Genomic DNA, 19,002 nt, shown 5'->3' with positions numbered 1-19,002 from the left:
CAGGACCTGTCAAATCTTCAGGTTAGGTAAGCGGACCCTATGAAAAACGGGATAATGCTAGGGAGATGATGATACTTAATTAGGTAAGTAAATATTAGCCGGAACCGACTACTTAATGTGCATCCCGAAGCACGGATCATGCTATTTTGGGACAATCAGGTGATCAGCCTGCAGTGAAACCAAACTAGGGATCACTGAGTATTTTGTGATATATCCTCACCGGGTGGACCCGGCCTCCAGATCAAGAGACCAACGCTCTTACCACCAGACCCCGAAGCCGGTCTCTGCCGGTTGGTAAGTTGACCAAAGAATATCAATCTAAATATATAAAAGGAGAAACCTAAACTGCTTAAGTTAGACGCTTGAAATTTGGCACCCAGTTAACCTAAAGCTTAATTGCAGCAGGATATTGCAAAATTCCCACGGAAACAGGAGTTAGCGGGAAAAAAAATTGTATGAAAAAATCTAAACTGCATAAGTTAGATGCTTGAAATTTGATAGGCACTCCCACTCCCACAAAGATTTCTATTTTATAACACGCCACGCGGACGAAGTCGCGGGCAAAAGCAAGTAATATTATGTATAGAAGGGACACTCTTCGCCCCGCACCAATACGAGTTCCTTTACTTCACCCCCTCCGATGGGGACCATGCCATTGCCAGTAAGATAGATGGATATTTGGATAATTTATTTGCATGAACACAGTACAATGGTAGTAAAATAACCATTAATTACTTTACTTTATTTTATTTATTTTTTTATTTTATTTTTTAAATTGTTAATCATAATTTTGAATGATAATTGTAATTGTATTTATTTAATTTATTAGATATGGATAATTAATAATTATGTTAATCTTGAATAAATTAATTTATTATTATTATTAGGTAATAATCAAATCAAATCAAATATATTTTATTGCTCAGAACTAAATTCCAACAATCGGATATAACACATGAATACAGTACAATTTGGGCGACATTATTGTTCTAAAGCATTAATAATAATGTTCTTAGTGCATTATTTTTTTTGAAATTCAAACAGATCTACGTACCGAAGTGAGCATATTGGACGCGTAATATTGTCCACTTGAAGATAATCCATATTTCCTTGTTTATCTATGAAATGACACGCTTAATTAAACGTACGTCCTTCAGAGTGATGGTATTAGCTATAACTACGTACAATCATTCACAAAATTTGACAGCATAACCATAAAATGCACAAAACAAACCCTATTTAAGCCACGATGCTCCTGTCAATCAGAATAAACACTGCCTATTTCTTCCATCACGGTTGAAATGGCCACATCGAAGAAATATTGCTATTTGACAGTTGTTTGCATTGCGCACTTACTTTTATGTGCGCAAATGTCAAATTGCAATATTGCTTTCGTGGATGAATTGCTTCGATGTGGCCATTTCAACCCCTCAGGTGTAGCTACTGTTGAGTGTTCTTAAATTTTAACAGTTCTCTATACTATATCGTATTTTAATAATTACCCGTTTTGGGCCCCCTGTTCGTATTGCCCTGAGCCCCCCTTTTAGGTACCCCCGTTCGGGTAAAACGGGTTTTTGGAACACCTTTACTATAATAATTATACTCATTATAATCTAAGTTCTGTCTAAAAATTATAATTTCAGTACATGTTTACAACTACATTAAATTTCCTTTCGATTAATGCAACATTATAAAAGAAAATACATTTTTAAAGAAGTTACATCATTACTTTTCGTGAGGGTACCCGTGTTGGGCTTACTTCCCCTATTTCAGTAAACAAACATAATTATTTTATTTATATTTATACACTTTAACCCTTTGCGCAGCGTTTAACTGTAAAATCATAGTGTTATATTATTCCATAAAGATCGGAAGGAAGGGAACTTAGGAAAACTTATTTTCAATGAAAACTGCTATTATCCTACCGGCTGTTTTCCTTTTTCGTAACTCATCACAAGATACACTCCACATTACTCTACATTTTATAGCAATTTATCACGAATGTCAGCTGGACAGTGTGGAGAACTGTCAAAATTTAGGAACACTCAACAGTGCTGCAATCTACATATGAGCTTGTAGTTTTTATACTCATTAACTACTGAGGGCGCACATTGAGGGACCGCCTTAAACTGATGTTCTCCAGATAACCTTGCCACTAAGATGAAACTGGTGTTCCGTCGTAATGTCTGGAGAAACTGCTAGGAATCATTTACTAGGTAATTGTGTGGCAAGTTAGGTCACATCTTCACTTATCAGGTGATATCGTGGTCAAACGCAAACATATTTTTAAACAAACAAAAATGACGTCGTATCTAGGTAAGTATTTTTTATGCTGACTGTACTAAATAAAATTCGATTTGCAGTAGATATTCCGCATCGTCGAATGTTAAGTTTAGTTAAGTTTAAATTTGAGGTTTTTGCTTCTTTAGCATAAATATGTAAAGGAGTGATTTCGATAATTAACACGTAAATATGTCAAAATTATTGAAGTTTCAAAAATGTGTTTTTAATATAGGGAAAAACCTTATGAGCTAATAAGCTGGACAAAGGATACTGCCAGTGACAATCGATTTAAAACTTTATGGACATAATGTTAAGTACTTACATGATATTACTTTACTACCCCCATAAATAACGATATTCAATAACAATTTCCAATAAATTAACTCATAAAGTTGACGCGTTTGTCGAAGATAGGACGCTTTGAAGCTATCAAATCAACTTATCAGCCATGGGGGAATGAAGACCTAGTGCATGTGTGAAGGAAAATGAGGAAAATGAGTGTCCAACTAGGTAGTGAAGAAGAAAAGGTAAGTATTACAAAATAAGACAAATTTAGGCTAACAGAACCTAGGTAGTATGTGTATAATTGGGTATGTTCGGTGTATTTGAAGGTACTTATTTATATTTTTAAATGAAACGTGTAAAAATGAAAAGTTGTTATTTTTTTACAACTTAAAAAAAATATCTCCTAAAGTAGGCTGAATGACGTTTATACCTTCGCGTTTGCTTAGTTTATAGTTCCCTCGTCGACCCACTAGAGTCGATTACTCCTTTCAAATATTCTTCCTCTCAGACGACGCCCTGAGCCGAGGTTCGCGCCCAAACTGGGTACCCTCAGGGTTCTCTTAAATTTTGAACCGGGTGAGAGCCCTTAGCGCTCCCCATTTGTCCGGCCAAGTAGTCAATGCCATCTGCGGCAAATCTACAATAAGTCACGTCAAAAAAAGGCACATCCATCGCGAGATGAACTAAGTATCCACACTTCATTAAGCTTTCTGTTAGACCAACGTGGTAGTTGGTGAGCCGAATCGCCGTCTGTAATGGTCTAGCCAAATGTGTTAGTAAAAACTGCACTTTAGATAAATTAATAACTCAACTTCAGTACCGTTACCGATGACGGCGCTCCTCGTTTGAGAAGCAAGCCGGTGTAGTCATGTGTACTAATATGTATACACTTTGAAACCATGTCACATTAACCTTTTTGACAAATAAAACCGTAAGTCTCATTAAATGTCAAATATGATAGTGCGACAGGGTTCTAAAGTGGGTACATAATATTGCTCATGACTGTACAGGACCACAGTGATTATACAATTATGTGTTTATTACCAAACACACACACACACACACACACACAAACACACGCACGCACGCACGCACGCACGCACGCACGCACGCACGCACACACACACACACACACATACACGTTGAAATTTATTATTTTACTTTCTTTAATTTTACTCTTTTACTGTATTATTTACTAGCTGCTCTGCAAATTTTTCATAATTGTAAATTGTTTAATATCTAGAGGTGGAGACCTGGTGTCCTATATGACAGGTTTTACCTAGTTTAGGCACCAGCCTCTTCTCAAAAATTGTATGTACTTACAAACCAAATGTCTTTTGTTATGGATTCTTTTTTTGTGGAGGAAATCATTTTTTACTTACTTTACTTACTTACTTACCAAGGAGCTGGACCCATCAGTGACGAGCATCAGGCAGAAGTGTGCCAACTGCCTCAAGGGACCCAACCTGATCAAGACTGTGGTCGTGGTCGTGTGTACAGCTGTTGTGGTGCAACAGGTACGTACTTATGGGAGAGCAATATGGATACGTTTTTACAATAAGATTCCCATTGACATTCAGAATTTACCTTTCAACTGTTTTAAGACAGTAGTTAAACAAAAACTTTACAAAAAAGGTTATTATAAAGTTAGTGATTATTTAGAAGATATGAATGCATGGGATTAACTGTCTGAGAACTGATATTAGGCAGCAAAATTACTCAATTGTATACCAATATTTTATGTTTATTTTTATTTTTTTAAAGAACGTCTAGGGCCCTGTGCCGAGGTTTTTCTTGCAGCTTCTTTTCCCCGGCTATACAGGTTGTGAGAAGCTGCAGTAGTTTTAGGCGGATGAGACGTTCGTTATGTAAAAATTGACGATTCAAAGTGTAACTTTGTTACCAACTGAATAAAGATATTTTTGAATTTGAATTTGAATTTGAGGCCTCAGCGCTCCCCATTTGCCCTGTCAAGTATCTAGTTAAACACTTATCCGAAAACTGTCAAGTAGCCCATTGTTTGTGAAACCTAAGTTCACGAGTACTAATATGTATAATCTTTGAAACCATGTCACGTTAACTTTTTTGACAAATTAAACCGTAAGTCCCATTAAATATCAAATATGATAATGCGACAGGGTTCTAAAGTGGGTACATGATATTTCCCATGACTGCACTTACTGAACTTTTCAGATATCAGTATGCGTGTCGAAGCTGATAGACGTGCCGATCACGACTTATACGCACTTCGACTTCAACAAGACCATCATGTATCCGAGCCTCACATTCTGCAGGGAACCACCGTATAAGTTTAATAAGATGTTGGTGAGTTTTTTTTTGACGTGACTTATTGTAGAATCCCCACCGGGATCCCCACAAGAACCATTTTGTGATCCCTAGTTTGGTTAGGACATTACAGGCAGATCACCTGATTGTCCAAAAAGTAAGATGATCCGTGCTTCGGAAGGCACGTTAAGCCGTTGGTCCCGGTTACTACTTACTGATGTAAGTAAGTAGTCGTTACATGAGCCATGTCAGGGGCCTTTTGCGGCTCAATAGTAACCCTGACACCAGGGTTGATGAGGTTGGTACTCCACCTCACAACCCACACGATAGAAGAAGAGAATTGTAGAATTGCCACAAATGGCATTAACTACTTTGCCGGACGAATGGGGAGCGGTGAGGGCTCTCACCCGGTGCAACACTCAGGACACAGGCCTGAGGGTGCCCAGTTGGGCACGAACATCGGCTGAGGGCGGCGTCTGAGAGGATTAATGTGGAACATTTAATCGACCCCAGGAGGTCGATAGCGATAAGCGCTGAATGAGGGAAATCGACGACCACGCCGGCGGTTTCGGTATCAGGGAAAGATGCTGGTGACTATCCTGGGATTCCACGTAATCAAGTAGGTTGGTAAATAGATAGACGTAGAAGAGCTTTCTGTGTTCCAGTGGTAGAACATGGGGCTCACGATGCTCAGGTCCCAGCTTCGAATCTTTGTGGGTACATATCACAAAAATCACTTAGTAATCCCCAGTTTGGATAGGACATTACAGGCTGAATTCACCTCCAGCTGCCAGAGATCCCTGACATGGCTCTTGTAACGAATACATACTTAATTACACAGTAGCCTGGTCCGATTGCTGAACGTGCCCTCCGAAGCACGGTTGATATTACTTTCGGACAATCAGATCATCAGCTTCCAAACTAGGAATCATAGAGTGATTTTTGTGTTGTGTCATTACCGGAAATTGAAGCTGGGACCTCCGGATCGTGAGCGCAACGCTCAACCACTGGACCACAGAGGCTGTCAACTAAGTGATTAATGGTCTACAGGAGTACGGCCTATACGCGCATCCAAGGCACACGTCAACGTGGCTGCGGTTCAACTTCTCCTCGTATGACCTGGATGACCTCTGGGAAGACATCACATACGACCACACTGAGTTCTTCGCGCAGTATGGATTAAATGGCTCGATGGATAGTAAGTTATTTCAGAATCTGGTGGAGGAGCAACCTCATCAACCCTGGTGTCAAGGTTATGAGCCGCCAAGGCCCGTGACATGGCTCATGTAGCGGTTCTTTATTTTTACGCATATTATTATGTAATAATTTACCTTGGCATAATGTTACTTGTCCTATTATTAGTTACGCATAGTATTCATTTGTCATAACTTTTTAAGCATAATTTCGAAACTCATAATTACTATAAGCATAATAATTAATGACAATAATGATATATAAGCATAATTACTATAAGCATAAAAACTATACTCCGAATAAGTCGTAAGAAAAGTTTTGGCACAACTTTGAACATTTCCAAAACTTACTTTTTCCTTGGCTGCATTTGGTCGATGATTGTGACTTTTTATATTTTTTGACTCTATTTCATGCTGTTGGTCATCATTCAGCGTACTTTTCGTGTGTAAGATAAACATGCTGGCGGCGTAGGGGTGGCCCGAGGGCCACCCCCGCCGCACCCTAACTTACTGTTATGCCTTGTAAAAATTATGACAAAACACTATTATTCTAAAAAAGAATTATGGATACCTATTTATATGCGAATCAAATTTATACCAACAAATATTAGTCCAAAAACAAGTTATACTTAACAAACCAGTATTCTTAGATGTTATTATGGGAAAGTACTATTATGCTTAAAAACGTTATGCGAAAAGGATTATGATAATTAAAATTATGACAAAACCATTTATGCATTTTAAGAGAATCCCTCATGTAGCCACGTCGTACTTAGGTACATTTGTAAGAATGAACCGGGGCCAACAGTTTAACGTGCCGAAATACGGATCATCTTACAACGGGTGATCAGCCTGTAATGTTGTAACCAAACTAAAAAAAAAAAGAAATAATAGTGAAGACTGAGTGTAAATGACATGTGTTCAGTTGTTTTTTTTCTTTGCGATATGTACACCTGAGATTGATATGTGGGACTGGGCCGGACATATTTGACGGATGCATCCGCAGCGATGGACACGAGTCTATCTATTAGTCAAGGAGGGATTGGCCGGAGATCGCGAAAAGTCGAGAGGAGTGGAAAAATCAAGGGGAGGCCTTTGCCCAGCAGTGGGATTGAATAGGCTAGATAAGGTAAAATAAGATGTATATGTATTTGTGATTCGAACCCAAGACAGTGATAATCCGCAATCATCTCCGACCAAATCCCGGACTAAGTCATAGATAACCTGGTCAGTCGGACAGTTGGCAGCCTCTCAAAATGTCACGGGAGTTCCGTATTCTCTGCTCACGCCTCAGAGGAGATAGCGACCATAATACCTGCCTCTAGGAATAACCAGACTATTTGCGATCGAAACATGATTCTGCCAAAGCTGATTTGTGTCTGATGTAACTCTGCGAGTGTAATTGTTGGTATTTTTACGCGGGTTATGTTGCAAATCAGCTGTTACAAGATTGTTCCAAAGACATATTTGATTTATGATGACTGGAAAGAAGAAGAAAGAAAGAAGAAGTTGATAAATCAAAAGGTCATAATGATAATAATAGTACCTAACAATATCAACAAAGTGCGACTTTTCATGCTACGTTCCCCGAAAATAATATAGATGGCGTTCTCCAGACTTATCGTGATAATTACCTATTTTCTCATTACTCGGGTGCATAATTATTCAAAAATACAATGTAATGGCAGAAGCATTATATAAAAATACTTGTTGCTTGATATTTAGATCACATTTTGCTGCATTTTGTTGCTACCTAATATTGCTTGTCTTTATTTTACTTATCAGAATAATAATAGGTGGAAGATGTGATTGTACCTAGGTGTAATAAAAAGAGTCATCAGAAGCATTATGAAAATAATTGTTGCTTGATATTTGGATCACATGTATAGAAATATGTTGCTAACTATATTGCTTCTATTTATTTTAATAATAATCGATGGAAGTTGTAAGTAATTGTACCTGGGTGTAATAAAAAGGGTCATAATTTACACCCAAAAACAAAGATGAAAGATGCATATATGTGGGGAAATCAAAGAGATATTGCTTTAAACAACTTCGTTTTCTATTGAAAAAAAATATAAACAAATCTGACATTTTTCTGGTAGTAATCTGAGTGACAGTGTTGCCATTATCATAAAAACAAACTACTATATTATAATAACGAATAACGACCTAACGTTACAAAAAATACTTTTATTAACGTATTATCCCACACGGCCATCCTGTTCATTCATCTGGCCCAGATGAATCTTCGTCTGATCTGGCCCATGGTTTCATGAGGTCGGCTGAGGACGTCGTGTTTATCGGGCCTTTTCCATGACCAATCTTCTTCACCGCGTATCTGTCATTACGTTTCTTCTGAATGATCTCGTAAGGTCCCAAAAATTTAGGGTATAGTTTACTACCCTGGGAGAACTGAGTCTTCTTAATAGCGACGAGGTCTCCCACGTTATACTGGACGGCTTGCTTCCTCTTTTTATTATAATATTTGGTATTTTCTTCTTGTATTTTCTGTATCTTTTCTTTCGCTTTTGCTCTAAGTTCTGACCTTTCATCAAAATAGTTTTCTACACATTCTTCTTCTATTAACTTCATGATATCGTCTTCTCTGTCTCTCATCTTTACACCAATGAGCAACTCGAAAGGAGTCATTCCAATACTACGTTGGAATGTTCCATTTAAACAGCGCTGTACGGCTGCAACCTTTCTGTACCATTTAGTTGGATCGTCAATGCTGAGCTTGCTTAAAACGCCAATAATAATCTGATGGATTCGTTCAACCTGACCATTCCCTCTTGGCTGTCCAGTCGTAATAGTGTAATGAACAATATTCTCTTCCTTACAATAATTCTGGAATTCATTGGAAGTGAACGCAGCATTTCTGTCTGTAATGATCCTTTGGGGTGAACCAAACGTTTGTTGCTGAATCGTCAGTTTACTTACTGTCTCTTCGGAAGTTAATGTCTTAACAGGATAGATCCATGTAAACTTAGTGAAGCCGTCTACAACAGTCAGTAAGTATTTATAGTTCTTGTTCGTGGAAGTGAGCGGACCAAGATGATCAATGTGGTACGTCTGCAACGGGATGTCTCCTTTATCCAACGGGTGTAAGTATCCTTCTTTTCTTCCTCTCTTATGTGAAATTAAAATGCATTCTACACAGTTATCTAATATTTTCTTTATCTTTGTTTTCAGGTCTTCAATGAAATATTCTCGGTTAACTAGCTCTTCGGTCTTCGCAATACCAAAGTGGCCTTTCTCGTGATTTTTCCTTATAATTTCGTTTTCCATCTTCCTAGGTACCATAATCAATCGATTTCCATCTTTTTCCTTCATAAGTATTCCGTTTTCTATAATGTAGTCTTCATATGGTTCTTTTTCTAACATCTTCTTAAGTAGGCTAATATGTGGATCTTCGTCTTGGGCTTTCTTCATTCGGGCGGTAGTATCAGTAAGAATCATGCAAATGGGATACCTGCTCAATGCGTCAGCATGTCTTAATTTCGTTCCAGGTCGGTGTTCGATTTCATAATCGTACTCTTCGAGGAGTAAAGCCCAGCGAGCAACACGAGGTGGTAAATCCTTCTTTTGCAAAGTCATTGTTAATGCAGAGCAGTCGTTGACTATCTTGAAATGGATACCTAGTAGGTAGACTCTGAACTTTTTTATAGCTTCTGCTATTGCAAGGATCTCCAGGTGATAGCTGTGATAGTTTTTCTCGGCGGGTGTGGTCTTTTTGCTCATGTAGTGGATTGGGTGCATCTGGTTGTCTTTGATACTTCTCTGCAAAAGCACGGCTCCATATCCCTCTACACTAGCATCTGTATGCACTTCTGTCTCGAGGTCAGGGTTGTAGATGTGGAGAACTGGCGAACTACACAATATTCTTTTTAGTTCTGCAAATGCCTTCTCGCAGTCATCGTCAAAATTGAAATCTGTATCTTTCTTGAGTAAATCTGTGAGCGGTTTGGCTATTATTGAATAGTTTCTTATGAATTTTCTGAAATATCCGGTTAAGCCTAGGAAAGACTGCAGTGACTTGATGTTCGTAGGCAGTTTGAATCTTGAAACAGCGTCGATCTTTTCTGCTGATGGGCGTATCTCGTTATCGCGGATGACGTAGCCTAAATAGTTGATCTCTCTTTTCATAAAATGGCATTTTGTCCAGTTAAACTCCAATCCGAATTCTTCAGCTCTTTCAAACACTATCTTTAGCTTTCTCATTCCTTCTTCTTCATTCTTAGATGGTATAATCAAGTCATCCAGGTAGGCTAAGACAGTTCCATCGGAAATAAGATCTCGGAAGATATTATTAATGAATCTTTGAAACACGGAGGGCGCTGTGCAAAGGCCAAAAGGCATTTTCTTGAACTCGTATTGTCCGTGTGGTGTTACGAATGAGGTGTATTTCCGACTGTCCTTGTGAACATTGACATGCAGGAATCCATTCTTCAGATCTAAAGTTGTGAACTGTTCTGCCTCCTTCAATTGATCTATCTGATCTTCTATAAGCGGTAAGGGAAACCTTTCTTTTATAATCTTCTTATTTAATCTTCTATAGTCAATACACAGTCGGTATTTCCCATTCTTCTTTTTAGCTAGTACAATTGGACTGGCAAAATCTGATTTACTGGGCTGAATGATGTCTTGTTCAGTCCATTCTTCTATCTGTTTATTAACTATTTCTTTTTCCAGGGGTGACAGGCGTCGCGGATTCTGGTAGATCGGGTCTTCATCGGTAAGTATTATCTTCATTTCTATATTGCTTTCTTTCTTCGCTTCTTTAGGTTTATACCCTCTTATAATCTTGTGTATTTCTTCTGAATATGTCGTCTGTCCTATCTCGTATTCTTCGTGTGTGTCCTTCTCTTGGGTAAGTAAAGTAAGGTGTTGTATTTTTTCCATAGTGATGCCATCAAGAGTGAAATTGATTTCAAAATCTTTCAAGATTGGGTTGCCAAGTATCATGTTTACAGGTATTGTTTCATCTTCAACTACGTGTACTGTAGCATCAGTGTAGTAGCCATCAATCAGTAACTTTGCAACAAATACTCCTTTGGTGGTAACCTCTTTTCCTGCTATGCCTGTCAGGCGTATTGTAGAATCCAGATCATAGTTTGCTTTCAATTCTTCAAATTTCGTCATTCTGATTAAATTAACATCGCTTCCTGTGTCAATTAAAACCATCATCTCAACATCATTAATCTTGATTTTCTTATAAGGTGTTTTATCTTCTTCTTTCTTCTTAATATGCAGTGATTTCTTCGGTCGGTTCGTGTTCGTACAATCAGGAGCTTTGTGACCAAATTCGTTGCACTTAAAACATTTGATACCTTTGGTGCAAGCAACGGTAGGATGTTCTGCATCTCCACAGTTGAAGCATCGTCTAGAGTGGAACGGCGTGGAGTGATATTTTCGTGCTGGATGTGCTGGAGCAGCGTGTGCAGAGGAGGTATTTGGTCGCATGGACATCTTGTTTTTTAAATTACTGTAAATATCCAACTTACGTCTGAATTCTTTCACATCTGTAGCGTCATATAAAATTGCTTTATTTATTTCTGTATCACGAATACCATCAATGACATATTCTATGAGCGCAGCATCTTCTATATTACCATGTAAAGCCAACTCCTTCATGTGAAGAAAATACTGCTGGTAAGTTTCATCTGTTTTCATTTTACGCGAGGCGAGTTTCTTATGTAAAACAGCACTGTTCACCTTGGATCCAAATTCTTGCAATAGAGATTTTTTCAGGTTGTCCCAACTCTTCACGCTTCCCAATGACCTCATAAATAATGAAGCAGTACCGCCTAATAATCTTTTTCCATAGATGAGTTTCTCAATGTTTGACCACTCCATTAGAAGTGCGATATCTTCAAATTCTTCAATCCATTTTGAAATTGGATAGGTATCATCTCCAGTAAACTGTGTCATTGATTTCTCTAAATCACTGAATGAAACACGGGGAGCAGACATCTTTTCACCACTTTTCCCTCTTCCTATCTTCTTATCTTCTTTATCTGTTTTCTTATCTTGTTTGTCTTTCTCTTCCGTGTCTGTATCCAGTTCTTTATCTTTTTCTAGGTCGGATTCTTCCTTTTCTTTCTTTTCTTTTCTCGGAGGCATATTTAGGCAAGTATTATTCTTTCTTCTTATTCTTTAATCGTAAAATATCTTCTAATAAGCTTCACTTAAACGTCTTCATTCGAAATCGTAAATAAAAATTTTCTTCTACCAAAATGTACCAACGCGTCTCGCGGCGTCCATTGTTGGTACATCTGACCGGTTTTCTGCGACGACTTTTTTCTGATTTTTCTTCTTGTTTCACTTCAAAACAACACTTGATGAGATCCCGGACGAGCCCCCATAAAAGATGTGGGGAAATCAAAGAGATATTGCTTTAAACAACTTCGTTTTCTATTGAAAAAAAATATAAACAAATCTGACATTTTTCTGGTAGTAATCTGAGTGACAGTGTTGCCATTATCATAAAAACAAACTACTATATTATAATAACGAATAACGACCTAACGTTACAAAAAATACTTTTATTAACGTATTATCCCACATATATGTCTGTTATCCATGAAATTAGAATCTTTACATGTACGTATATGAAATGAAATGAAATGAAATTTATTCTGTACATGGTATTTAGGTTACAATCAGCTGTTATTTTTCATAGAGGAGCGCAGCCTAGAAAGCCCCTCCATTATTTAATTGATTGATTTAAATAATAATTCAATTAGTCTGTTTACTAATATAGTACGTAAGTTCAAATTTCTATTAACCATCTATGGGCTAAGTTATCAAAAAAGGGGTTTCTTTAAATTTTAAGTATAATAAAAATCAAGTCACCTTTATTCCCATCTGCCCCTTTAAGATTTTTTTCCGCGCAGTCTAATTGATGACTCACTGCTAAGCTAAGGCCTTCTTCTCTTTCCAACCCTGCTTGTCTTAGGCATCGTTCTGCCAGGTATTCTGGAACGCGATAATCACTTATATTTTAATATAATAAGGAAATCTTTCCTTTTAAAAGGTGGATTACCAACTTCATCAACCCTGGTGTCAGGGTTATTATTAAAACCCCTGGCATGACTCATGTAATGACTACGTTTTTACTTCAGTAAGTAGTAATCGACACCAACAGCTTAATGTGCCTTCCAAAGCACGTATCATCTTACTTTCAGACAATCGGATGATCAGCCTACAATTTCCCAACCAAACCAAGGCTCACAAAGTGATTTTTGTAATATGTTTCCACCAGGATTCGAACCCGGGACCTCTCGTGAATCCAACTCTTAACAACCGGATCAATGAGGTCTTTGATAACATTAAAAAATAATAATAAAAAAGAATACCCTTTAATTTATAATAAAAAAATACAAAAAGACTAGGCATCCACCACAGGCTCTGTTATTTTTTTTTTATATAATTAAGGTTGCCTGGAAGAAATTGCTGCATGAGCAATAAGGCCGCCTGTTGTGCTTTTCTAAAATATGTTGTCCTTATCTCTCTATTTTGTTTCAATTGTGCCCAATAAAGTATTTTATCTATCTATCTATCTATCTATAATTAAAGATTTCAATCAGACGTAGAGATCCAGTCAACGGCATTATTCGTCCACGGGCGGTGCCACACCCTGGTCCCTCGTGTCCCCATCAGCCAGGCCTCCAAGTCCAGCGGCTACTCCATCACCCTCCAGCACAGCGCCGAAGATGTCTCCACCACCACCAGCATCTACCCACCAGGGTACCATGTCTTTGTGCATTATACTCGGGAACCTTTTACTGGTAAGTTCATTCAAATAACCGACCACTTCCGCAGTCTATTTTCCAGATCCTCTTGGAGTTTTTCAGGTTTAAAGGCTGATTAGCATTTGCTAGGTGACCTTTGACTGCAGCGCCACATAGTTTGTGGTTTAACCATATTTTTTACCTCGATAGTAAAATAAATCTACTTAAAAGGACTTTAAAACATCATAGAAGGAAAGCTAGAAGGAAAGAGAGGAAGGGGAAAACCAAGAAGAGCTTACATGGAACAGATTAAAGAAAAGGTTAACGTCGTGTCTTATAGGGAAGTCAAGGAATGTGCCTTTGATAGACTGGAATGGAAAATGCTACACCGACAAGAGCGTGGCTCTTAAATTGATGATGATGAAAAGGACTTTATCAGCATTTTTTCCTTCATCATTCTCTTCCAAAGTACTTTTGGTAATTAATTTGTTGGTTTCCAATACACTATATTACAATATATTAAAACTCACAATTTTTATCAACATTAACCCAATTTCCAATGTAATTTCCAACAGAAGTACAAGTGTACAATGGTGGACTGGTAGATCATGTGTACGTAAACACAGGGGAGACCGTGGACGTCAAATTGACTGTGGATGAGTACAACAAGATCACCAGCGATTCTGATCCCTGCACCACTGCTGCCAACTACAGCGCCAATACTGTAAGTTTCCTTCTTCATCTGTCATCTGAGATCTTGGTCAAAATTGAGCTCCTGAGTCAAACTCACGAGACCTCAGAGGCACTTCTATCGTGAGGGTTGAGAGGTGGCTTACCAACTTCATCAACCCTGGTTTCAGAGAAAGCCGCCAAAATCCTCTGATGCGACTCATGTAACGACTAAAAATTACTTAAACAATACCTTCTAGACTCGTGTCCTAGCTAACTTATTATTCCTAGTTAACTTATGTTATTAATGACTATTAGATATACGTTCATATTATTAGTAGAGACTCTTTCCTGCAGACAAACTGTTTAAACAGTTTTGCAGGGCATTGACAAATTGTATTTCAATGTAATTAGCATATAGTAACCGGGACCAACGGCTTAACGGATGTCCCAACCGAACTAGAGCGCACAAAGTGTTTGTGATTTGTCCCCACCGTGATTCGAATCCGGGACCTCTCGTAAATCCATCCAAGATGAGAGTCACAATTCAGTACTTACCTGAATAGAAGAAGCCACATTCCTTAAGAAGCCTATGACTTGTGTTGGTGCTATCTTTTTAGGACCGATGCCATAACGCGCCTGGCGAAGCACGGAATTATCTTACTTTAGGACAATCAGGTGACCTGTCTGATATCAATGTCGTATTACAGTGTACAACTCAATACGTATGGGACGTGGTAAGCAACTCCGTGGGCTGCTCCGGACCCTGGATGGTCAGTGACTTACCCTACTGCAGCAACTACACCGCCATGAGAAGGCTCATCAGCACTTACATGAAGTATGTTAACGTTATGTCTTAAAAGGCTACATCAAAGCAATTCCTCTAAAAGGTAATATTTCAATTAGACTTTGGCGCATTTAAAAGTAAGTGCGCAATGTCAAATGTGCCAGTGTCTTGGTTCACGTCGCGATTTGTGCTGAGTGAGGCTCTTTTCTCTCAGGACGTCCACTACCACCTTATGATCATTTCGACGAACGTCAGTTTTGCGTTTTTTTGTAATTGTTTTGTTTTGTAAATCCTTTAAAATTTTAAGTCCTTTTATAATAAACTATTTATATTCTATTCAACAAATGTCAAATAGCAATATTACTTTCTTCGATGAATTGCATGCAACAATGTAGCCTCTTTAGACTCCTAGGTTTCAGCGGTTATTTGTCCAGAGGGTAACACAGATTTTCAACCCTCGTCCATTGTCATACCAGATAATATTTTAAATTTGCCAGAAAATAAATTAAAGCTCACGTGAAGCTTACTTTATGTAAAAAAGCTTATTATAAGATTAATGACTACCTAAATGATAAAAATGTCCGGTATTGAATGTGTTCCTCTAGTTATTAACCTCTCATCTGCCGGAACGCGGATCTCGACCAGACACAATGTAAAATCTATTGTGTCTGATATCTCGGCAGATGAGAGGTTAAATAACTTGTAATGTGTACCATTGGTTTTTAAAAGATGTGTTGCTGTTGCAGTATCTTGTCATTTCTCCTCCTCAGCCATAACACCTTGCGAAATGACGTAAATTTAAAAATGTTACGTTGACCTTCAACAAGTTTATCCATGATAATTACGTTGAATAAATGATTCTGATTTCTGATTATGTCGCTGAATATTTACTTTCCCAGCACGTATGACTGCCACAACACGGCAGTGTGTCCTCGCTTCTGCCGGGCATACCTGTACAACGCTTTCGTCACGGAGCGCCAGAGGCAGTACATTTGGGACTCCACACAACTCAACTGGGCTCTTCGCAATGGAGACGAATCCCTACAATCCACGGTTCAGTATCTATAACCACCAGTAACCAATGTTGTTTGTTTTATTGTTTTGTAGTGTTGTTTGTTTGTTTGTATTGTTTGGTTTAATGATGATGATGGTGATGTCTTTTTCATTGTATCCGTTGATAACGACTATAATCGCCTGGTCTCAAGATTGTCTAAGTTGCAATATGACTAACTAACTCGCAACTTCTGCTTACTACTAGTATGCCGTCATAGTGTACAGTAGCAATAAGCCACTAGAAAGCAACTCGCCGGATATGCTATCTTCTTCTATCGATGAGTTTTGAGGTGGACGATAAACATCAGCAAACCTAGTGTCAGGTTTATTGTAATAAACAGGGTGGGATCGAGGGGAGATGTTATAATTAACAGATATGACATGGAGACAGGTTACAAAATGACCGCGCTTAATCCGACATCTCCGGAGGAGATTTTTGCAACACGTTTAAGATGATAAGCAGCTGAACGCGGTATAATATTTCTCCAGCACACGAATAGGAAATGTAGCATCATCTTAATTGAGAACTCTTGAATTTTCCAGGTGTACTTCCATTTCAATTCCATGATGGTGCCTGTGTATGAAGAGCGGTACAACTATGATTGGAACATATTTGTCGCCGACCTCGGAGGCAGTGTGGTAAGTGACATTAATAGTAAAGGACTTACGAGTACAGCCTGCGCGAACCGCATGCAGCAGCGCGGCTTTAAGAATCATTTACTTTAAAAGATTTTTAAAATCCAATTTAAGCCTAACTATTGGTCATACACGTTTAGTGTCATAGTAAAAAATGTTCAGAGCAATCTACTCGAAAGGTTCGTCACATCTTTTTTCTCTGGCCGGCACTTTCAAATTTGGGCCAGCCAAAGTATGGAAAGCCGATGATCTCCTTTAAATTTACTGTATTGCACCAAAATGAAAGCAACATCAAATAAATAAAAAAATCGTTGTTTCGTTGTTAGTTTCAACATTAACGAACAATTGAAAATTAATGTCATTGGCATCGGGACGCCTAATTATTACTAAACATTCAACAGATAATTTATAAACATTTGAAATAATTGTATCTACAATACAACAATAATCACATTATTCCAACAGGGCTTCCTCCTAGGACTATCAGTAATCGGATTGATGACAATTGTTGGAAAGATGTGGTACACGATTATCACTCCGTTCTTCAAGTCTTCCAAAGTCAAGAAGGATGCCCAGAGTATCACTAGTAACCACAGTATTTCTAGTTCTACTATCACTGCTAAGGTTGACAACCTTTACAAAGACCAAGACAAGAATACTTCGAATACAATTAGTCCTAACAACGAAGAGTTTGCTAAGAAATATAACGAATGGCAATTGAACAGTTTAAAGGATCCGTGATTCTGTTGTTAGTTTTAAAAGCGAATGTTTTTGTAGTTTTACATTATTTATATATTTAAATATATATTTAGCGAGCATGTATTACAGATGGTTTTATTTGTTTTCGTGTGTAGTTATTACCAAAGGCATAGCCACGATGTTTTATTATAAAGTATAATATTCATTGGAATAAGAAAAATGCAATATTTTCCTTCGACAAATCTAGACTGGTTTAAAGCACTTACGACTCCAAGTCTGTTTTTTTATCGTGGATATACAAAGGCGAATTAAATAACAGATATTATATTAGTCGGTTTATCGCATCATCTCAGACCTTTACATCTTTGTCAGGTGATTTAGATTGTGGCAGGGTTTGAAATGGCTGTGAAGTCCGATGCATGAGAATCGTACGAAGACGGTAAGCGTTTAGAATGAGAGGATGTTTCTAGCTGAGGGTTGTTAAATGGCATAGATGATAAAGCAACCTTCTCATTTTTTGTCTTTGGTCGCGTCTGTCGGCAAAAATCTGTTTTTGTGACGTGACTTATTGTAGATTTGCCGCAGATGGCATTAAATACTTGGCCGGACAAATGGGGAGCGCTGAGGGGTCTCACCCGGTACAAAATTTGAGATAACAGGCCTGCGGGTGCCCTGTTGGGCGCGAACCTCGGCTCTGGACGTCGTGTGAGAGGAAGAATATTTGAAGGAATTAATCGACCATAGTGGGTCGATAGCGATAAGCGCTGAATGAGGGAAATAGTCGACTACGCCGGCGGGGTCGGTATCGGGGTTCTGAAGTGTTTGGTGTCGCGAGCTCATTAGCCGCCTCTATGGCTAAATCTGGAACCAGGCGTTGGAGTAGGTATATAGTAATACACATAACTATAACAACGTAGCGGAAGTGATAATACCTCGATCCCGATAGTATACAGGAGTTTATTTTGATTTCAACTAGTACTGATGGAATGCTAGATCGAAAGCTAGATTTACTCGAACTACGTCAATGTTTAGATCTTGTTTGTGTATTTAGATGATTTGCTCATCCGTTCAATTTAGGTCGTTCATAGATAAAATAGATGTAATCCGCTTTGTAGATAGGTAACTCCTTATTTGGATGTGCGATGGTTATTTTTGGGGAAAATGATTTATGTGTAGTAAACGAAACAGGACAGCAAATGTCATTAAAAAGGATAATGTCTGCAGACGACTTCATCTAAAGAGCAATATTATACAAACATACATATATTAAAATGCGCAATATGCCAACAAATGTCGAATAGCAATATTACTTTTTAGGTGAATTACTTCAAAGCGACCTTTTTGACTCCCTAGAGCAAGCAAAATGGAAAGAAAA

The 19,002-nt window shown here is 38.2% G+C and overlaps 2 protein-coding genes across 3 annotated transcripts in view; one reads left to right on the top strand and one right to left on the bottom strand.

Moving 5' to 3' along the window:
- LOC126371730 (multiple inositol polyphosphate phosphatase 1-like) overlaps positions 1 to 19,002 on the bottom strand; it is a 102,487-nt gene that overhangs the window by 11,967 nt on the left and 71,518 nt on the right. The window lies entirely within an intron of this gene.
- Positions 2,680 to 17,686, top strand: LOC126371729 (uncharacterized). Its single transcript, XM_050017064.1, has 10 exons — positions 2,680 to 2,810; positions 3,972 to 4,085; positions 4,762 to 4,893; positions 5,905 to 6,052; positions 13,640 to 13,840; positions 14,359 to 14,507; positions 15,163 to 15,290; positions 16,139 to 16,292; positions 16,836 to 16,931; positions 17,394 to 17,686. Exons 1-10 carry the CDS (start codon positions 2,769 to 2,771, stop codon positions 17,667 to 17,669), a joined length of 1,440 nt encoding a protein of 479 aa, XP_049873021.1. The 5' UTR covers positions 2,680 to 2,768; the 3' UTR covers positions 17,670 to 17,686.

Source organism: Pectinophora gossypiella, chromosome 13, assembly GCF_024362695.1.
Source record: "Pectinophora gossypiella chromosome 13, ilPecGoss1.1, whole genome shotgun sequence".
Classification (NCBI taxonomy): Eukaryota; Metazoa; Arthropoda; class Insecta; order Lepidoptera; family Gelechiidae; genus Pectinophora; species Pectinophora gossypiella.
Note: the sequence above shows the minus strand (reverse complement) of the source record. Positions and strands in the feature narration are given on the sequence as shown.